This window comes from Folsomia candida, unplaced genomic scaffold (genome assembly GCF_002217175.1).
Source record: "Folsomia candida strain VU population unplaced genomic scaffold, ASM221717v1 Fcan01_Sc005, whole genome shotgun sequence".
Taxonomy (NCBI): Eukaryota; Metazoa; Arthropoda; class Collembola; order Entomobryomorpha; family Isotomidae; genus Folsomia; species Folsomia candida.
Window position 1 is genome coordinate 8,730,423 of NW_019091197.1, and position 20,971 is coordinate 8,751,393.

The following is a 20,971-nucleotide window of genomic DNA, read 5'->3' on the forward strand; positions in this document are numbered from 1 at the left end:
TTTCATTTGATAATAAACCGTTGTAACGTTAGAAGTAGCTCACCCTGTAATAATGATTTTAGCATAATTTTGCACCAATGGTGCAGAATTGGCAGATAAAATAGATACGCAATTTTGGCATAATTTTGCATTAGGGCGGACGAAAGATACACATAATTGTGATATAATTTTCCATCAATGGTGGAAAATAGACGAGGAAAATGCATCCATAATTTTGACATAAAATCGAGACAAATCCGAAGTAAAAATTCTAGTTATTTTTTTCGGTTCCTATGCACGTTTGGTGTGTTTTGCATCTATGTTCTCAAATGTTTGACACCATTTTGTGTCACCGACTGTTCGAGACCAATGGTGCTACTAATTTGCTAAAATTTGCTCATGGGGCAAATTAATTAGCATCAATTGATGCACAAGAGTCGTAAACAGACAGACAGACGGACGGACAGACGGACAGACGGACAAGAGGAATTCAATAGCTCCCGTGCTACGCAGGGTGAGCTAATAACGAGTTGCATAACAATTTGCATAATAATAATAAAGATACATGGCTGATCTGCTATAATGGCATCCAGCTTTCTTTCATAAGGAAGTAATGTGCACAATTCTTCACGAGGAGCGGATTAGAAGTGGTGTTGATGATAATGATGATGAGATAAGTTTGAAAAAAGATGAATGGCCCCCACTTTCCACACCTATCACCTCTGTTCTTTGGGAAGCACGTAGCAAGGAGCAGATTTATTGCTGCTTTGCTGCCACTTCTTCTTTCGCCGTCTTTTATTTTCTCTACTTTACTTTCTTCCATCCCTACTGACTGAGCACCTGTTACGCTTTTTCCCCAGTGTACGTACATATCTGTGTCGGTTCTGCTGGAATATCTCTGAAGGAGAAGAAGAAGAAGGCTTGTTTTGATTAGCTACTGTTACGTCCGTATTTCGCATGATATACTCGCCATCTAGCCCCCCATCCTATGAAGGAATAACGGCGAAGCGTGGTTTCTCGCACGGTGCATTTCTTGCAGGTCAAAATAACAAAAATTTTCGCAAATAGATGCAGGAAAACACTTGATCTCCGTTATTTCTTGCAACTTGCTACTTTCCCCCGAAACACTGCTTTCATCACAAACAACTACCAAGAACAGTACTTACTTACTGAACCACTTAATAAATCCTCTCCTGAAAGAGTAGCATATGTACTTATAAATGTGGTTGGTTCGTAGCGGATAAATTATTAAGGAGTGAAGGAACGAGGGAATGAATTATATATACATTTTAGCTCATCAGCTCAGTTGCAGTTGTATTCACTTTCCTAGAATTTAGTTAAATTACGTACAATGCGATGGATGAATGGCTATATAGTTCCATCATTGTTTTACTGCTGGCAAAATCGTGCTTGAAAAATGTGCAAAAATTTCTGCATGTGATGGAATATAACCAGAAGGGGAGGACATTTTATACATAAATGGATTCACTCCATCAAGAGAAAATAAGAGAAAAAATAACAGGTAGATGAAGTATGTACACAGGATTGTAGTTGTTCTGAGTACTTTAATTTTACTTTCTCCAGACTAAATAAAAGCAGGGATGGGATAAAAGACGGTGAAAGTCCGTACTTGTAAAACTGGTGTGGAGTACTTTTTTAGCGTAATAAATTTCGCGTGCAATAGAATATTGTGCTGTTTCGTCAAAAAAGAGTGTTGTCCATTTCAAGAACATCGATTTACGGGAACAGAGGCCTCCAGAAATGAGACTTCTCTAATTTCATAACCAACTTCGATTCATCTATATTTGAACTGCCTGATTTACTATTCAACCGGTGTGTGTGCAGCGGACCATAACCATTGTCAATTTTACTTTGGAGAGAATGGCACAAAATTAATAATTTTTGCTTGATTTACATACTTCCACTTTATAAATACTCTGTGTCTGCCACAATATTCTTCAGACCTCATGGAGGAAGGATGTAAAATAAATAAACGACAATTACGCTTAGTAAGGATTTTTATGGAATGAAACACAGCGCGGTTCTAATTAATGAATAATTACAATTGCTCAAACTCGTCGTACCATAACAAATGAAACCGAGTAAAACCCAGAGCCTTATTTAGCAACTGGATATCAAGTGGGATTTATAACAGTTTGTAACACCCCTTTTCGTGAACGAATAAAAGAAAAATCAAGCATAGTGTAACCAGTGACCATGCCGGGTTTTACAAAGGTTTTATGTTCAGCTGAAATTTGGCATATCTACTCCAAATGACTTCTGCGTAGCAAATACAACTTTGGAAGGTCAAGGATGTGAAAAAAACTTTACATATTTAGTGCCAAGCACTAGAAAATACTTAAAATCAGTCTACCAGCCCCACCACGGGGAGTGGTAATAGTAATACCTAATTTACAAATCCTGCCATCCTCCATTCGAAAATGTATTACAAAATCAATTAATCACTTCATCAAATTACTTTATTTACACATCTGCAAACCTTTCGCTACAAGTAGCGTAATAGTTTCTTTACATTACGTTTCTCTATCAAAATATATAATAAACGATGTTGAAGTGGCATCACTAAACCCTAAGTTACGTATACCGCAAAATGATGACAGTAATACTTTCTCCTTGCTGTATTTTTATAAAGTGGCTGCCAAAAAGCATTATTAAAAGGTAAAATTGATTCACAATCGTGGTAGCACAACGCTCTGAAAATGTGCTAAATATTGCAATGTGTCGAATTCGTTTTTACAATACAATTGATCCCTGAATTAAGAACTACCCTAACGAATCATTCCTAATTATCTTGTCGCGTACACTTTTAGGTAACTGGTATTAATCTAGCATAAGTCATTACGGGCTCCCGCATGTTGAGGAATGTTAAATTTGTCTAGTAAAATTGGAGAACGTATTTTGCTTAATTTTTGTAAGACTAGCCGCACTAAAATCTTCACCAAAAATCCAATCTTGCTCGGATTTTCAAAAAAAGTTTTTGATTCTAGATAGTTGCTTTATCATATCCATTAGCAATCTCAACTTTTCTAAAATTTCTACTATTTTCATGTCATACCCTTGTTCAAGAAATTTTCGAAATGGTAAATGGTAAACGACTAATAGTTTCAATAACAACTGCCCGATTTCTTGACAGGGTTGTTGTGTGAACTGCATGTGCACAATGGTGACGGAGGATATGAAGCTGGATGAGCATGTATTATATATATACATACATTATACATATATCATGTTACATATATAATGTATTAAATATATTACATGCATCATTGCATACCGTGGTATGTCCTAGGGACAAAAATAATACTAAAACTAATTTTGATATAGCAGTATAAAGAGGTAATTTTACACATTTTCAATTTACTATAGACTAGCTTCGCCCAAAACGGTACCTGGTCCTGACATAGTTGTCAGGAAACCAAAAACGCTCTTACACGTGTCGAATAAAATCAAAAATTATTGTACACGTGTACGAGGGTTTTTTCTCAAAGTGCCCCAAATTTTTCATATTGCCCCAACTGCTAGGAACTCTGATTGTGACGCTACTAGAATGCCGATTTTCTCCAAACTTGGCATGTGATCCTCATTTAGGATCGGTCAGAGCGTTCCAGACGATTGACAGTCTAGGATGAAATTGGTAATACCGACTACCTGAAATTTTTGACAATTTTTTCAGTTTTTTCAAAATATCTCAAAAATTTATGAAATGGTATCGTTCTAGCTTCATATCTCTACAGAAACCCTATATTCTGCTTCGAATGCCGCCGGACTGAACCTCATGGCTTAAATATTAAGGGTACTTTGTAGGGCAATCAATTCTAAAAAACACGTTCACAAGAATTATGAAGGGCCATTACAACAGAGGGTCTTAACTTTTGGTTGCGTTAATGCCACGGTTAGCCATGTTCCACACAGGTGCAAACCACCACCAAGACTAAGCGATGTTCTAATCTCCTTGGGCAACATTGCCACATCGTGAGGGACAGATTGACAAATTTAAGCCGATCTATGTTAAGTGATGCCAGATTGTACTTCCCGAATGTAATCTGGTGTGACCCGTGCACGGTTTGCAGAAAATGCTGGGCATATTTAGTCAAGGAAGTGAATTTCAGACAAGCTGCAGCAGTTAATTTAGGCACTAGGTTAATTTAGGCACTAGGTAAATTTAGGCACGTACATTAAGGTGAAACGCATTGATATGTATTATTTAATACCAAGACGATTATAATTGCTTGCATGGAAAGTAGCCTTTTATTGTAAAATATGACACGCATGTGCAACCGCAAATTACTCCTTTACAATTTGCTAGGCAGATTGTCAATTTGATCGGCTGGAAATTCGTAAAGACGACCGGTCTTAGTGTTTGGTGGTTCCTAAGGTATAAATAGACTTAGTGTACAAAGAAATTGAAGCTTAATTAAGTCATAATCTATATATATACCAGCTTTAAGAGTAATTCCAATCGCTGAAATGTGTCATGCTTTTCTGAATCCGGCCAGAAAAAACCCTTTCCTTTTTTTCTCATCATCTTCAGAGTTACAAGATCCTGATCTTCAGCAATCCCTTGCACAATTCCAATTTGGTAAGAACGCCTAAATTTCACTCCGTAATATTCGCCTAGCTGTACCTCGGTTAAAGTGGGTTCAATGGTTAATTCACCACTGTCCGGGTCGCCAACCGTCACAATCGTTTTAGGTTTGTAAGCAATTTTGCATTCGAATTCCTCCATCGTTGAATACCGATACATCCTCAATTCGTGATTATTCACGGGGACAAATCCATGCATCTTCTGAGTTCCAACGATTGTTTTGACCAGCGCGTAACGTCCACAACTGCTTGTCTGACGAGATCCACCTCCTTCTTTGGAACGTAGAAGAATCTCAGCTTTTCGGTTGTTAAATTGCGTTCAGCTACATCGAACATTGCACGAGGGTTAGTAATTAGTTCTCCCTTCAGACTAGCTAATCTTATAAACCGTTTTACAACGGCAGACATGGCATCACTGGTACTGCAAGAAATAAGATGCTTATTGAAAAATGTTTTGGTTTAATGTAATACTATTGTAATAAATCTTTACTTTTTGCCATGTGATGTTTCAGTAAAGTGCCACTCAACATGGATTCCGTAGTCTTCGAAGTGAAAGAGCAAGTTCAAAAGATTGGAAGTATTTTTATACTGAGCAGCTGCAAAAAAATGGACATTTTATAAATTGACCATAAAAAATTTTATAACTGCTAACTGCACCTGTTCCATCGCTGATGTATATAATTTTTTGCATTCTTGGGTGATTCAACTTCAACTGCTTCATGATTGCTCCCCGAAAGGCATGAAATGTGGCAGCGTCATGTTTCATATCGTCCGAGATAACGAAGTAAGTTTTGTAAACAACTTTCGCCTCTTCTCGACTCCAGAAGTGGGCCACAAATGGATGTATTGTAGCTTGCTTGTTTATCCAATGGTAGGATTGGATTGCGTCTTGTATAACGAAAGTATAGTTTTGTCCAAAATCAGCGCTTATCATAACAACACTTTCGTCTAGGAGTGTCTCCGACTTCGTTTGTGAAATGAATAGTTTCTGCATTGAGTTGATGTAGTCGTGGAGGATGAGTCTTGGGACAAATGCTCTAAAATTTTCTTCGAAATCTATTTTTGATTCAGTTACAAAACGGAGATCCGTGGAATCCGTTTTTGACCATGAATAGTAACTGACATCTTCATCATCATCCAGGATGGCCAGTAGCGATTGCATTTCATCTTCAACAGGGCAATTCGGGCAGTAGCCGAAAAGGCACTCATTTGTTGTTTCCCTGCATAAGACAGCAGATACAAAGATTTGCTATCAGAGGTTATGTTGGCTAGATAACAAAGCTTTTCTTCAGTTTCTTTCTCGGAAATTTCATCATGGTCTTCTCCAGTTTTCTTATTAATGCCATTACTGAAGATTTCCATCATTAACCGAAAATTCTTATGCTTTTCGCAGGTGCAGCTTCTGTGGTGACCCTTAGCCCCGGGCCACCGGCACTGCGGCGGTCTTAGCGTGGCAAATTTTGTGAGCCCAATTTTCATACCACCATTTTTCAATTCATCTCGATACACTGCTTGGAACTCAGCATAAAAGTCCCCCAAGTTGTTGAGTATCATAAGCTTCGCCACCCTTTCTTTTCCGTTCTCGGTCTTAATCATAATCGTGTCGTTTGCTCGTGGACTGATCCTGGAATTGTTTTCATCCAGGTAGAAACGCTTGACTTTCTCCTCTATTTCTATGTCTACCTTCCTGCCTCTTTTGTTGAAATTTGGAGTAGAGAACGGCCCGTCCCTTGCACGCAGTTTGGAAGCCGCCTTTGCCAGTCTAAGTCCAATCCCAAATTCTTCCATCATTCCAGTAATTGAGACATGCTTGGGGAGGCACATGAGCATCCGATACTTGTCCTCGACTTTCGATGATAGCAAGATTTTGTGCTTAAGTCCTTCAACAAGTTCGGTACATGCAAAGCATGGATTTGAAAGTTCCGTTATTTCAGATTCCACATTAGAAACTTCTAAAATTTTGTTTGTGAGTTGAAATAGCCTTATTTGAACTTGCTTGTGGCTTTTAAAAGTTCTGGATGTGACGGGAGATATTTGCAGTGGCTGAAGACTTTGGCTTATGATATCTCGCTTAACTTTTTTTGCGCTCCTCGGGGATGACTTGGAATAGCTGCTATGCATGGAAACTGTTGTCTCCACAGAAGAGCACGAGTTGTTGCTATCACTGCCATCCTGGATACATAAACAAAGTTCACTCTCAACATGTAAGTTCGATGAGGTTCTTAATTGGAAGGATGGGATTAAAAAATTGAAATTGTCACCTTATCTAAAAAATCATGCTCCTCTGTTTCGTTACGACTGGCTTCAGAGATGCATAATTGGGACTCACTCAGAGTAGCTGGGTGACCCTGCACTACCACATAATATCTTCCACTGCTCGAATTGTCAGATGTAGAAGGCTTAGAGTCCAAGCTTGGATGTTCTGTTCCACCCTATATTGACGTTAACCAATTTAACACAAAAATTATCACCTGTATTCTAATTATAAAAAGTTTATATTATGCTGTACAATAGGGTCGATTCTGCCAACGTGTGGTGCCGTTGTTCGTCTATTCGTAGTTACTACAACTGCTGCAGCTTGTCTGAAATTCACTTCCTTGACTAAATATGCCCAGCATTTTCTGCAAACCGTGCACGGGTCACACCAGATTACATTCGGGAAGTACAATCTGGCATCACTTAACATAGATCGGCTTAAATTTGTCAATCTGTCCCTCACGATGTGGCAATGTTGCCCAAGGAGATTAGAACATCGCTTAGTCTTGGTGGTGGTTTGCACCTGTGTGGAACATGGCTAACCGTGGCATTAACGCAACCAAAAGTTAAGACCCTCTGTTGTAATGGCCCTTCATAATTCTTGTGAACGTGTTTTTTAGAATTGATTGCCCTACAAAGTACCCTTAATATTTAAGCCATGAGGTTCAGTCCGGCGGCATTCGAAGCAGAATATAGGGTTTCTGTAGAGATATGAAGCTAGAACGATACCATTTCATAAATTTTTGAGATATTTTGAAAAAACTGAAAAAATTGTCAAAAATTTCAGGTAGTCGGTATTACCAATTTCATCCTAGACTGTCAATCGTCTGGAACGCTCTGACCGATCCTAAATGAGGATCACATGCCAAGTTTGGAGAAAATCGGCATTCTAGTAGCGTCACAATCAGAGTTCCTAGCAGTTGGGGCAATATGAAAAATTTGGGGCACTTTGAGAAAAAACCCTCGTACACGTGTACAATAATTTTTGATTTTATTCGACACGTGTAAGAGCGTTTTTGGTTTCCTGACAACTATGTCAGGACCAGGTACCGTTTTGGGCGAAGCTAGTTTATAAAGAATAACTAATTAAGTAACTTCAAGCTTAAATTGAAATACAATCAATTTAGAGGAGCTCATGCAAGGGCATGTCGACCCTGTTTGGTGTGCTGACGGGGTGTGTAATCCATTACTCAAATACACAAAGTCCCTTTAGACACCGAGTGCAGTTACGGAATCTATGTAGACATTATTGAATCAAAACTTCATTCTAAATTCTACTTTAATTTTGGTTAAAAATAAACCAGGCTTTCTTAACACTCAAAAAATCCACTTTCTCCTTCGTCAAGCACCATACAGAGTACCACATCGTCGCCGTAGATCCATAAAGTACCAGGACGAACTCTAAAAGCATTGGTCCTGGATCTACGGCGACGATATGCAGTAAATAATAACGACGACAAACTCTGTTTTACACCAGCATCTAATACTAGATACTGGAACGACGGTTGTGTATTTTGGATTGTGTTCCCCTTCCCTGACGGTATGACGCGGTAAAAATGTCATGGAAACAACCATTTTCCCGGATCTATCCGTCGCTATCTGGCACACAGCAAATCAATAATTTTCCACACTCCAAATCCTACAGATCTGTGTATTTCCTTATGTGGTGTCACTTTGCCGTGTGGTTAGACCAGGACAACTCACAGGGAAATCTATTTTTAACACGTTTTTGCCAGGTAGATATAGATTGAAATCCCTTCTCTTCTTAGTCAGACCTTCTTTCACACTTGTCGGAAATATTAAAAGTTTACACAAAATACTAAAATATTTCGTATCAATCAAAATAATAGCATGGACCCTGGTAAAAGAAAATTCGGCTTCACGCCAGAAATGGAGAATGGCGTGGATCGATCGCTCTTCATGTTCCTGGCTGTACTTCTGATTTCCCTGCTAATGGCGTACTTTGAGTATTCAGAGTGGGTGGTATTCAGTAAGTTAATGGAAGTTTGAATTCTATAAGTATCTTCAGAAGATATACTCAATTGCGGAATATTGCAGACGATCATTCCCCATCAAAACCAAGAGTGGACAATGCTGTCCCATATTCACTAAGGGGCCAATTTTACGAAAACCAGGGTGGATTGGATTTGTAAACTTGGGCTAAATTCGTGTGTTCAACTAACGACGTCAAATATATTTCTTACGCCAGAATTTCAGAAATATTCGTCGCTTGGTAGCATATTAATCATGCAATCAATCGCTGCATTTTTTTATTATTAGAAATAGAAACTTTAAATCTCTATGCAATCTCTTTCTCCCTTTGCGAATGGAAGTGACTTTGTGTGTGTTGAGATTCACAGCAATACTTTCCACTCACTGAACTCAGTTTTTTGCTCTTATGTGCAGGTACGCTGGCACCTGGCTTCACGCTGCGTTATGCGAAACATGCATTTGTAAACGTTTAATAACATCTCTCTGCACAATGCATTATTGCATTCGTCTTTTGGTGCAATCATGCACTTACTTATGTATGTATATACATTATTGTGCATTAAACTGCAGATTTCTAATTCTTTCAAGTTGGAATCAATAAATCGTCTACACTTTCTATTTGTGAATTATGTTCATTTTTCCTTAGCAAACAAAATTCTTTAGCATTTACCTCTGACATGATTATGTTTTCAGCCAAGCCATAGCGGGCCCGCCATAATCATTGATATAATTATTATGGCTGATAATTTGAGACAACATATGGGGTTTTGGTAGACCAGTTCTACCCACCTATTAAAAAATGTTTACTTTAAGTTCTAAGCGAATCGCGTTAATAAACTGTTTTGTATTTGTGTCATAGAGACAAAAATTTCTTAGTCTGGCCAATCCTTTAGTGATGTTTATAAATATTTGATATCCTCTTTATTGTGAATATGCCTCTATAAATTGATATGCCTTCGTCCTTATTACGCTGATCCGACCCAGAAAAAAGTGTGTTCGGATGAATAACAAATGAGCTCGGATCAAAAAGTGTACTCGGGTAACTTCACGCTCGCTCGGATGTTCGCATAATTTCACGCACTTGAAGTAAACACATGTTACTGATTCTTATTAATTTCACAGGCAGAATAAATTGCCACTTTCTACTTCAATTAAATCATAATTAATTAAACTAGTCGAGAGCATGTCTCCCGTTAAGAGTTGCCTTTTCTGTCCACAAGTTCCAACTTCTTTCACTAATTTTCAAGAAAGTAACGATCCGATTAAAAAAACGATTAATTTCCTCGCTAAAATTCTGTCCGTGGGGGATCATCTGCTTGGCGACGTGAAGAATCTGATCAGAAACGGGGGCACGACCAGTTTCTGTTCCCAATGCGCCTTAATTATCTCCCAAGTGGGCCACATTTATAGAAAATTGGCACCATTAATTGACAAAATTGAGCAGAATTTAATATCTAAAGGTGATCATTTATTTATTTAATGTCTTAAAATTGTTTCCTAAAAATAATTAAAATATGTGACGCGATTTCTTATGCTCAGATAGGTTTCCTAAAAAATATATAGTATCATATTTCTGTTCGATATTTAACAATGTTACTTATTAAAATAGCTTTAAACATAAAAAGTTCATTAATTTTTTTATGTAATATAGGTCAAATTTTGGTAAAAGAGGGAAGTGAGGGAGAGGAAATCGCCGTGAAATGTGAAGTGGAGGAGGGAACGCATATTCAAGACGTATTGGAAGATGACGATGACATGGACGATGGACAAGGTGATGCCGCATGGTCACCAATACGTGGGATTTCTCACCACAAAGAGGAAGAGGAAGACGGGGAACCTGGACGTGATCCATTGGAAGACGATGTCGATCCAAGGTGCATATTATCAAGGAGGCTTCCTTGCTACCAGTTCATTTTCGAGAATATTCCGTTGCGTACCAGTTACACACAATTGTGTAACAATTTTTTATCATTTGACAACCGCAAGCGATTTTTCGAAATATAACTTTCCCTACCAATTACGCATTTGTGTGACAAAATTATTTCTGTTGGCTACCAATTACGCCGGAGATCGTTTTCCATTGCGTACCAGTTACACAAATGTGCGTAATTAGATCAGGGATTTCAAGAAATCTGGTGGTCCATGGAAATTTATCAAGTTGTAAAATGCCGGAAAATGTAAAATCTCCTAAAATACCTTGGTAGCTAAGAGAAATAATTTTGCTACGCAAATGCGTGTAATTGGTAGACAAAGTAATTTTCTGAAAAATAGTTTGTGGTAGTCAAGTGATAAAAAATTGTAACACAAATGTGTGTAATTGGTAGCCAAGAGGTTAAAACATTTAATTACTTAACTAAAGATCAGCATAATTTGTACACAGCTCTCCCACTGCCTCGCCAAAATCTTCTTCTACTAGTCCACCACCTGCCAAGATTAGGAAAATTTTGTCCTCCGAACCCACCCAATTTGACCACACAGAATCAAATTCCGGAACTTGTACCATTTGTGGGGAGAACTCGGAGGATTTTCTTCTTCCTCGAGGTAAATATGAAATATTGATGTAGCTATATGTTTATGGGCCCGTCCATAAATTACGTAACGCAAAAATCGCCATTTTTTAGACCCCTCATTTAACAGAAGTATGAATAGCGGCGGATTCTTCTTATACCTCCTCTTGCTTTACGTAATTTATGGACGGCCCCTTAGTTATGCTCTTGGGTAGAGGCTCTATCCTCTGTATAATTTGCGAATATCACACATTTATACATACGTAAAATTGTCAATTACTCATAAAAAAACTTTCTCCAGGCGCTCAAAATCACTCCATCGCCCACCAACTAGAACGGTATCAGGACAGAAAACAAGCCGACTGGAGGTGGCCAACTATACAAGAATGTCCCCTCTCCCTCACCTGCTCGTATTCCACGATAAACCCCATCTTCATGTGGAAACATGTCCTAAAAGCGTCACATCGCCCGCAAACCCTCACCTGCCCGTTTGTCGGGACGTCTTCATTCTAAAATCGCTCTACAACGCCCACATCCTGCTCCACGAAACGCAAACTCCCGTCGTCTGCACCATCTGCGACAAAAACAAAACGTTCCCCTCCGGATCTGCTTATCTCGCCCACAAATCCTCCTGGCACTGCAAACCTCGTACCAGAAAAGCCGATCCCCCGCCACCACCGTCACGTCCCCCCAAAATAAAAAAACCTTCCAAACGGGAATGCCCAACCTGCGGAAAAATATACTTTCGCCAGGCCAGATTTCAAATGCATGTCCGAAGCCATCTCTCCATTAAGGAGAGGAGGAAGAAGCCCACATGCGAATTCTGCCCTTTTTCCATCATCTCCTCAGAAAATATGGCGATTCACGTCATCACGACGCACGAGGTGGATCCCAACTTGGGAAAAGTCTGGAATTGCGGCCTTTGTGAGAAAGGATTCGTCTCCAGGGTCGTGTTCCATCGGCACTAACGGTTCCACAAGAAATTCGACAAAAGTGGGAAGACGCTTAAATGTGAGATTTGCGAGTATCCATTTCTCCCAGGGGATGAGGATAAGCTCAAGAAGCACATGAACGAATTTCATGCCAAGAAAAATAGGTTATACGAGATTCACCACTGCACCGTGGAAGGGTGTGGGTTCACCGCTCGGAATAAATTTCAAATCCGACGCCATGAAGGACAGGACCATCCAGAGTTATTGATTTATTCTTGTAACTCATGTGGAAAGTCGTATTCCAGTCACATTCTTCTACAAACACACAATAAAACGCATGGAACTGGTCCGTTTGGTTGTACAGTTTGCAGGACGGTTTGCGAAACAGGAGAAAAGGTATAGATTTGTATCTATTTTTTATCCCATTATTTGCGCAATTCAAGTAGAAGTCTTAATATCAGGCGGTCTGATCCTTACACAAAATATGGGTGGCTTACAATCGCGTGTGTACAAGGTGATGGCCTCGGTTTTTTCTTGCTAATGGGCTGAAAACTTTTTCATTTTACAGAATGGGGCAGAAAAATACAACGAAACTTTATTTTTCTGTGTTTATGGAAGGACATTGAGTATGGGGCTTATCACGTAGCGTATCAATTGTTTAGATAATTTTTTATTTCAATCCTTCCAATAACTCTAGGGCATCAGAAAAATAAAACTTCGTCACATTTTTCAACCCGAATACTATTTCAAATAAAATAGATTAAATAGTTTTCATCCAATTAGCACACTCTAAAAAATATGTAGTAAAATTCACTCAATTTTTGGTGAAATTGCCACCAAGAAAACTATTGAGTAAAAGTTACCAAATAAAAGTTAAAATTTATCCAACTTTGGAAGATTTTTGCTCAACCTTGAGTAAATTTTAATTTTGGCGGGGTAAATTTTACTCAATAGTTGTGTCATCAGCAATTTTACTCAACTATTTTTACAGTGCATTAATTAGAATGAATATATTGTAGTTACATCAAAAATAAAGTGCGGCAAAGCACGATACATAAGTAGCGCAATAATGCTACTGAATGCTGAGAATTAATTTGCGCAATTAATCAATTGAATTAATTAATGATTAATTCATTAATTCATTAGAATTGATTAATTAATCACACCGCGACCGCACCCCCTGACGCCGAGGGGGTGAGGTCCAAAAGTTTACGGGATCCTTCCCCTGGGGTCATGTGTATGATGCCGCAAACCGATTTCGATTATCTTGATGCGTTCTCGAGTTTTAGTGCTGACGGACAGACAGACGGACGGACAAACTAACTAACCGATCGCATAAAGTAGCTTGCGCTACTTAATAAACTTCGGAGCTGGCCACATTACTTGGTAGTCAAATTACAAATTGTACATAACTACAATCACAGCATTGCTTCAATTACAATTACAAATTACAATTACTCAAGAAAACCCAATTACTAACTACAAATTACAATTACTTCTCTTAAAAAAATTCGCTTTAATTACAAGTTACAAAACACATAATTCAATTACAACTCAAATTACTAATTACGTTTGGGATTTCTAAATAACATTAATCATTAATATTAAAAAATTTTCAATAATTTTTCACTTTAAACAATGTAAATGCTCTTACTCCAAAATTACAAAGCAGACAAAAGAATTTATAAGTAAGTTTTGGAATAAGAGCACTTCCATTGTTTAAAGTGAGTAATTAGCGTTGTAATTGAATCACGTAATTGATATTTGGTAGTTATTTTGCTAGACTTGGCTGAAAAGAATTTAGTCATTTTTATGCATAAAGACCAATGTCTCGAAGAATTGATAACCCCTATTTATTTTTACGCTGTATTATGAAAAAAATCAAAAATGCGAAATAAACTTTATTTTAATAAAAAAAGAATCGCAAAGACATTGTCACGTTACGTGAAATACGACAAATTTTACAAAATCTGTGATTTTTGATAGATTTGTTTAATGCTAGATGGTGTTTTAGTAATTGTAATTTAAGAAGTAATTGAATTACAATTAAGCCATGCTGAAATGTGTAATTACAAATAACAAATCACCAATTATGGTTTGCCTACTACATAACCGGACTGTGGATTTTGGGATTTATTGCGACTGGTGTGTCATTAAATTAACAAAGTTTGATGAGTAACTATAGCTGACACATTGACCAACCCTGGTTAAAAACCATTTCCTCCATTCTCCGCTTTCAAGCAGATTTCTCGTAGCATTTTCCAAGCACTGTGGATAACCCGTTTTCCCAACTTTGTGGTCAAACTCTGAATGATTTGACCCTTAATCCGTCCGAATCCCTTCATGTTCTTGGCTGATTTTTATCGCCGTCAATATACTTGTTTGGATAAAGCTCTAATTCGTTCAATTCCTCTCTGTTTCAGAAAATTTGAAGCATTTTACTAGACAGGTTAAAAATCTACTGTTTAGGCCACATTCTGTCTTATAACAATTATCCACCAGAGGAAAGTTGCCATATTCGGCAAAAACGAAATGCCTTGCCGTAATGCCCATAAATGAAGGGACACAGACGCCGTTTACTGCACTGATCCAGATACGCCCCTGAGATCACAGTTCCTTCCGATATAAGGGGCTCAGAAATATGTCCATTTTCGACGTTGGCTAACCTAACAAAGCGTTTCGTGAAGAATCTTTCTTTTTGAATCTCCCTTTCCTCATATTTTATTTAATTGCGAGTATTTGCATAGAAAAATCGTGAAATGGGTGTGTGAAATTTATCAGATGTGAAAAATCTTTCGTCGCAAATGACCAAAAATCTCGATCTAACTTTCGCATAAGTTTTTCATAGTCGTGCTTTGGCACAATAATTTTTATGCTAAGGTATTTTGTACGCTTCTGTTTCTTATCAGTAATTATTCTGCTTTAAATTATCATATCGTGGTGGGGCATAGTTTGGCTTTTGTGGAAGTGGTAGAGTGAGGAGCGGATGACTTCCGTTTGTATCCGCATTCAACAGCCTTCATGGTCTTGGGAGTCTACTTAGAGACCGGGCGTCCGAGAATTTTTTTGATAGATGCAGTTTTTGCTAACTCATACCTCTGCAATACACCGTAAAGAGTTGATTTTGGGCGATATTCACCTGAAAAAAATTGCCACCCTTTTCTTGTAAAAATCGGCGACATTTTCCTAGCAGTGAAAAATTCGAGTTACGAATTCCTAATCTTCGACTCGTGTCATTTTGTGCCAAACGATTGGTCATTAAAAATTAAATTATTTAGTTAAATTATTCGTTCGTTTTCTTACCGAATTAATTTAATTTAGTACAGTCCGGCGATTAAGTAGGCAAACCATAAGTATATACATAAGCTTTGTACATATTATTTTAGAGGATTGCATATATGCTAAGTATGCAGATACAAATTGTGACGAAATTAATTACTGAAATAGGCATAAATTTTTTAGAAGTGAGCACCCTTAAATATATTTCTCGCCTCGGAGTTGCTTCTAAAGGTTTATTAATCTGCCATGTCTGACATGCAAAGGTTAGTTAAATATTTAATGTCCCAGCTACTAGAGAACATACCAGAATATACTCACGGATCGATGACTTGTTAGTTGGAGTGTAACTCACCTCATGGGCAACACTACTGCTAGCTATACAACTAATTGTCATCCGGTGCATGCAATGATTCCAGACTAAAAATAATTCCTCCATCGGGTGGCACATTAATTATGCCACGACCAACAAAATTGGGCGTTCATTTTTAAGAAGAATAGGTAATCAAATCATGTTTACGTCTCAGAAATATTATTAGAGGCGCCTCTGTCTATACTTAACTATATATCGAAGGTAAATTTTTAAGGGAGTGAAAAATTTGGGAAAATTTGACACTTGGTATACTTACTCCTTACGTAATCCAGTTCAATAATTAATACTTTATCTGCGATATATGTAGATACATAACGATGCTTGTTCCGGTACACTACAGAACCTTCCATGGATGGTAAATATGTCAATAATCAATAATCATATGTATTTATCCACTGCTCTGGTCACGTCTTTGGCGATGAATGCACATGGCTGACAAAATCGGAAAATGCTTTTAGACAAATTAGTTTGTGTTATATATGAAAATATTGGACATGCAAGTCTCACAATTTCTTATTTAAGCACTAATAATGTGATGGTGTGAAGTGCAAGTCTCCGGTTTGGATGAAATTTTAAAATTGAGTGGTCCAAATCTATCCAACCAACGTTTCTTCAGGCAGTTTATGCGATGTTTGGGATTCGTCAAAATATTTGAGGTCAAGGTTGAAAAAATGGGCGCCTTTTCCCTATGATAGAAATGGACGTTGAGTTTGCTTACTCCGCTTGAGAAAAATCGCCCATTTTTTCAATTTTGACCTCAAATATTTTGACAAATAATCCCGACCATCGCATAAACTGCCTGAAGAAACGTTGGTTGGATAGACTTGGACCACACAATTTTAAAATTTCATCCAAATCGGAGAGTTGCACTTCACACCATCCCATTGTAAGACCCATAGCGTCAGGACTTATGTGATCGTTGAAATAGTAGATTAGTTAAGAGAATTATTGTATGTGTCTTGGTCTGAAAAGCAGTGTGTAACTGATGATTTGCGACACTTGAATAAACTACAGTAAACAGTAAACTTATCTAAACTTGCTTTAAACGCAGGGCTCTTTTGAACACCATACATTTTCATATATAAAGAAAAACAACTTTCGTATAGAATTTGCAACTTGTTTTCTCGTATTTGGAGAAAAATATAACGGAGTTATTTCGTTTTGTTAAATTTTTCAATTTTTTTTCGAACTAGTCGACTTTTACCGTCTTTTTATAACATTCTATAACATAGCATTTTTAAATTATCTCCGATTTACATATCCCCCATTCTTAAGATGTATTCATTACACATTTTTTTCCTACTTTTTATACTCGTATTAAGACCATCATTTTGCAACATGAAACCCTCCGTCGAATGTTTATTCTATCATAAACAAGTCGGAAGAGACGACCTTTCCGAATCCTACATTAAAATATATTACTCTCAAGACGTAGCTTGGTTAATTACTTGGACAATATTTAATCGCGAACCTACCACCAACGACACCATGTTATTCCAACAGTACGGTATTTCAGACTACTTGATATTCCAAACTGCGTATATCCCAATATGGCGGAGGCAGAGTCGATTCGCATCTGCTTGCTCGATCGTCCACATATATCACAATCTTCACAACACCATTAACCACCTTGTTAATTCCTTCAACTTTTTTTATTTTCACGTGTACAACCCTAACTCTATTTTCTTCATCTACTACAGAAAATATAATCCGGAGCATCTCCTAACCTACGCTTGGCTGCAGGGTTCATATACAGTTTATCTCGTTTTGTTTAATCAATTATACACATTTATTCGAAGAGGTACTGGAGAATCAGCGATTCGCCCCTCATCTTACAGTTTCGTAACCGTGATAACTTTGAACCCTCAGCCGATATCAAATTATCAAGGGACGAAATTGTATCTCGGCGTTTTTCTCGTTCGTCAGACGACTTCAGGTGTCCGCGCCATATATCACGGACATCATGATGCGGCAGAGAATGAAGTTTTCCTTTTAGCAAATAAGTTCAACTTTTCACTTAAGTACGTTAATTTGCGACACGATTTGAAACCCTACATTCTAATAAATACCCACAAACTGAAATACTTTTACGAAGACTTGAATTTTATAGGGATTTGTCGCACCGTAAAATACTATGTCATCTACTGTCGCCGTCATGAAGTGTTGGATGCATCGTGGGTTGTTTGGTTTACACCCTTCAGTCCCAATGCTTGGCTTACTTTGTGTCTGACTATTCTAATGTTAGCATTCACGCAGAAACTCAATTCCTTTTCAGATTTCGTTGAAGAACTTGCCTTCCTATTTGCCATCCTTATAAGGCAACCAACCCGAGATTTGGATGCTTGCAAATATTTGGTATTTGCCGTTGTGGCCGGGACCATTCTTCCCTCACTGTATGAGGCCATCATCACGGGAAAAATCATATCGCCCAGTCCTCCAACTGAGTTCCAGAATTTGGGCGATTTTATCAATGCGTCGTACAAGCTGAGTTTTAACGGTGACAGTTCGGGGACCTTTTACTGGATGGGACAGGATTCCGGGATATTGTACGAGTTTAAAAGATACAACGTTCTTGATAAAATTAATTCAAGTACGGTAATAATACATGATTTGGAAGCAAAAAATGAGTTTCGTAGACTTGTCAATGAAGAACAGTTAACTGGTGTCATGGTCATTGGCGAGTCCACGGGAGGGTTGACCAAGTTGGAAATGTATCAGGGGAAGACATCCAGCTTAAAGGAACATTACCCATGCAGCCAATTTTCTCTTGGTGGTTATAACATCGAGTTTATTTTTTTGTACGTACCGTTTGTCAAGGAAGGTTTGCAATTTCATAAGTTTTTGTTCCAGAGTGGTTTGATAAATCAATGGACAAAGTTAGAAAACCTTTTGGAATTACAAAAGATGATGCCGAAATGTGATGCGACCCCTTTGGTAGTAAAGTTACACAATTTAGTCAAGTTCCTCTCCGTTTGTGACATCTTATTGGGGTTAAGCGGTGTCACAATGATTTTGGAGGTTATCTTTGTCAGATTTCTGTAGATATATAATTTCCTATCGTTAAATTACACATTCCCAACAATCCCAACTATGATACAATTCAAAGTACAATGTGTCAACTTATGTATACCTAGTATTTAATTCTTAATCCATTAGCGTACAGAATATGAAATGTACAATATGCAATATGAAATATTGCGGTTAATACATCGCTTGGTTTCAAACCTTCTACTTTACAGCTTTCTCCATTGGAATGAAGTCTGTTTTGCTGTCGTCAATTATGGATTACTCGATTTCAGCGTTGTTGTCGATTCTGGTAGAATAACGCATGAGGTAGAAACACGTTAGTAGCGTGGGGCTAATATTTAGCGACTAGTTTAATACATGTTTGGCACTGTTCCGGTTGTATAAGTGAAATTTTATACTATTTGTCTACCTATTTGGTAAAATCTAAGATTTGGAACTATTCAATTATTTACTGCCATCTGCGACTTATTGGTAACAATTGGTGGCAATCGCCATGACCCAACATCATTACAGGAAAATATATGATTAATTAAAGTTAACTAACTCATAAACTCATCGCCAAATTTAATAATTACATTATTATTTAAAATTTATATTTAGAAAATATTGTAAAACAATTTTGAGAAATTGGGGACGATTAATGGTAACATTTTAACTGATTTAGAATGTGTGTGCGAATAAGTTTTAAATATGCACGCATTTATATTTATTATCTACGATATTAACTGTCCATTAGTAACTTTTGCATTGTATGACTATTTAATTAGAACTGTTTCATTTAAATGAAATCAATTTAATGGGAATATGTATACTAATTAATAAAGTAGTAAAAGTATTACACGTAATATGCCCATTATTAACATATTCACATTTTGTCACCAAACTTAAAGCTTATTTTGCTGGTTGTATTGTCGGATAAGTATTTATGAGTTTTAACAAAATTTGCAAAATTTTAAAATTACTTAAATGAAATCTCATCTCGAGAAAATGAACTTACGAGATGCAACTTACGAGACCAACTCACTTAATTTATATCTCATCTTAATCTCAACTCTGTACACATGTGCACGACTAATATTCATACACAAATGCATATAGATCTAGTTATACACATAATTATGCTGCAAGAGAAACATTCATTGTGGGAGAGAGGCCTGTCCCGCAGCAGAAATTCGTACCCACTACCAAATAGTGCAAATTAGAATGGCAAACATTTACAAGGTTGAAATATAACTTGTGCCACATCATCACATTGACTGGCATATGTGTTTTTTGTGTTTCAGGTGTAAACAATTGCTTTAAAATAACAGTTAAATAAAATTTGTTTAAGTTGTAAATAAGTACTATAAATTATACGATAAATTGATACCTGCTTCTGTCTGCTGTTCATAAATAGATCATGTTGGAAGAGGACAAATATGAGGTAATTTACTTTTAGAAGTCACATATTTCTTGATATTTTAAGAGTAATTCCAATCATTATTGTCCCGTTATTTCTTACAGGAAGGGGATTCCTTGTGTTGTTCGAATAACGGGGTCAACCTAATTCCCAATCCCGACTCGGAACCAGTTTTTATTCCAGACGTAAAAATACCACACCGTTTACTCTTTCCGAGTTTGATAAATTGCTGACACTTTATTTACAGTTGTATATATTTCATAAAAGTACACTCGTAAGAAGATCAGTAAAAGGCGGTATTGATACTGTATGTGACTTTACCGTCTTGGTAATGATTTGATAATAAATCAAATAAATTATGGTTCAAAATTTAATATTGTCTAGTAATAAAATGATTACCACATGGTATTATTTCATTACCGAGTCTATACCAGGGTAGTACAACCGTTTAATACCAAAGCGGTAGAGTAACATATCAGTACCGCCCATTTTTTTAAATACCCAGTTTCTAAGTGTGTAGTAAGAACCAGTAGCAAATTAAGTGGCCAATAAATATAAAGGTAGTAGAAGGTCTGGACGGTAGAGGGGCATATGACTTTTGTAGCGGATTAAGTGGCAACTTTCC

At 37.3% G+C, this 20,971-nt stretch overlaps 1 protein-coding gene and 1 long non-coding RNA gene across 13 annotated transcripts in view; both read left to right on the forward strand.

The window, feature by feature from the left end:
• The first annotated feature begins 8,025 nt into the window (after positions 1-8,025).
• On the forward strand, positions 8,026-9,458 carry LOC118435741. Of its 2 annotated transcripts, XR_004834981.1 has the most exons (3): positions 8,026-8,576; positions 8,691-8,830; positions 8,899-9,458. It is a non-coding gene; the product is annotated as an uncharacterized LOC118435741 (long non-coding RNA). The 2 variants fall into 2 exon arrangements; XR_004834980.1 differs by having other exon boundaries at positions 8,026-8,830.
• Positions 9,459-9,817: 359 nt separating this feature from the next.
• Positions 9,818-20,971, forward strand: part of LOC110850506 — a 31,063-nt gene continuing 19,909 nt past the window's right edge. For 2 of the 11 annotated variants that reach the window (XR_004834847.1, XR_004834848.1), the window contains exons 1-4: positions 9,879-10,292; positions 10,484-10,706; positions 11,213-11,373; positions 11,641-12,667. Coding sequence is in view for 6 of the 11 variants with exons in the window: in XM_035851738.1 (XP_035707631.1) it covers positions 12,407-12,667 (261 nt within the window). In the remaining 5 variants the exon portion in view is untranslated. Of the gene's footprint in view, positions 10,293-10,483; positions 10,707-11,212; positions 11,374-11,640; positions 12,668-13,144; positions 20,371-20,450; positions 20,532-20,971 lie in introns of those variants that run through there. The other 9 variants (XM_035851740.1, XM_035851741.1, XR_004834845.1 and 6 more) reach the window with 9 other exon arrangements.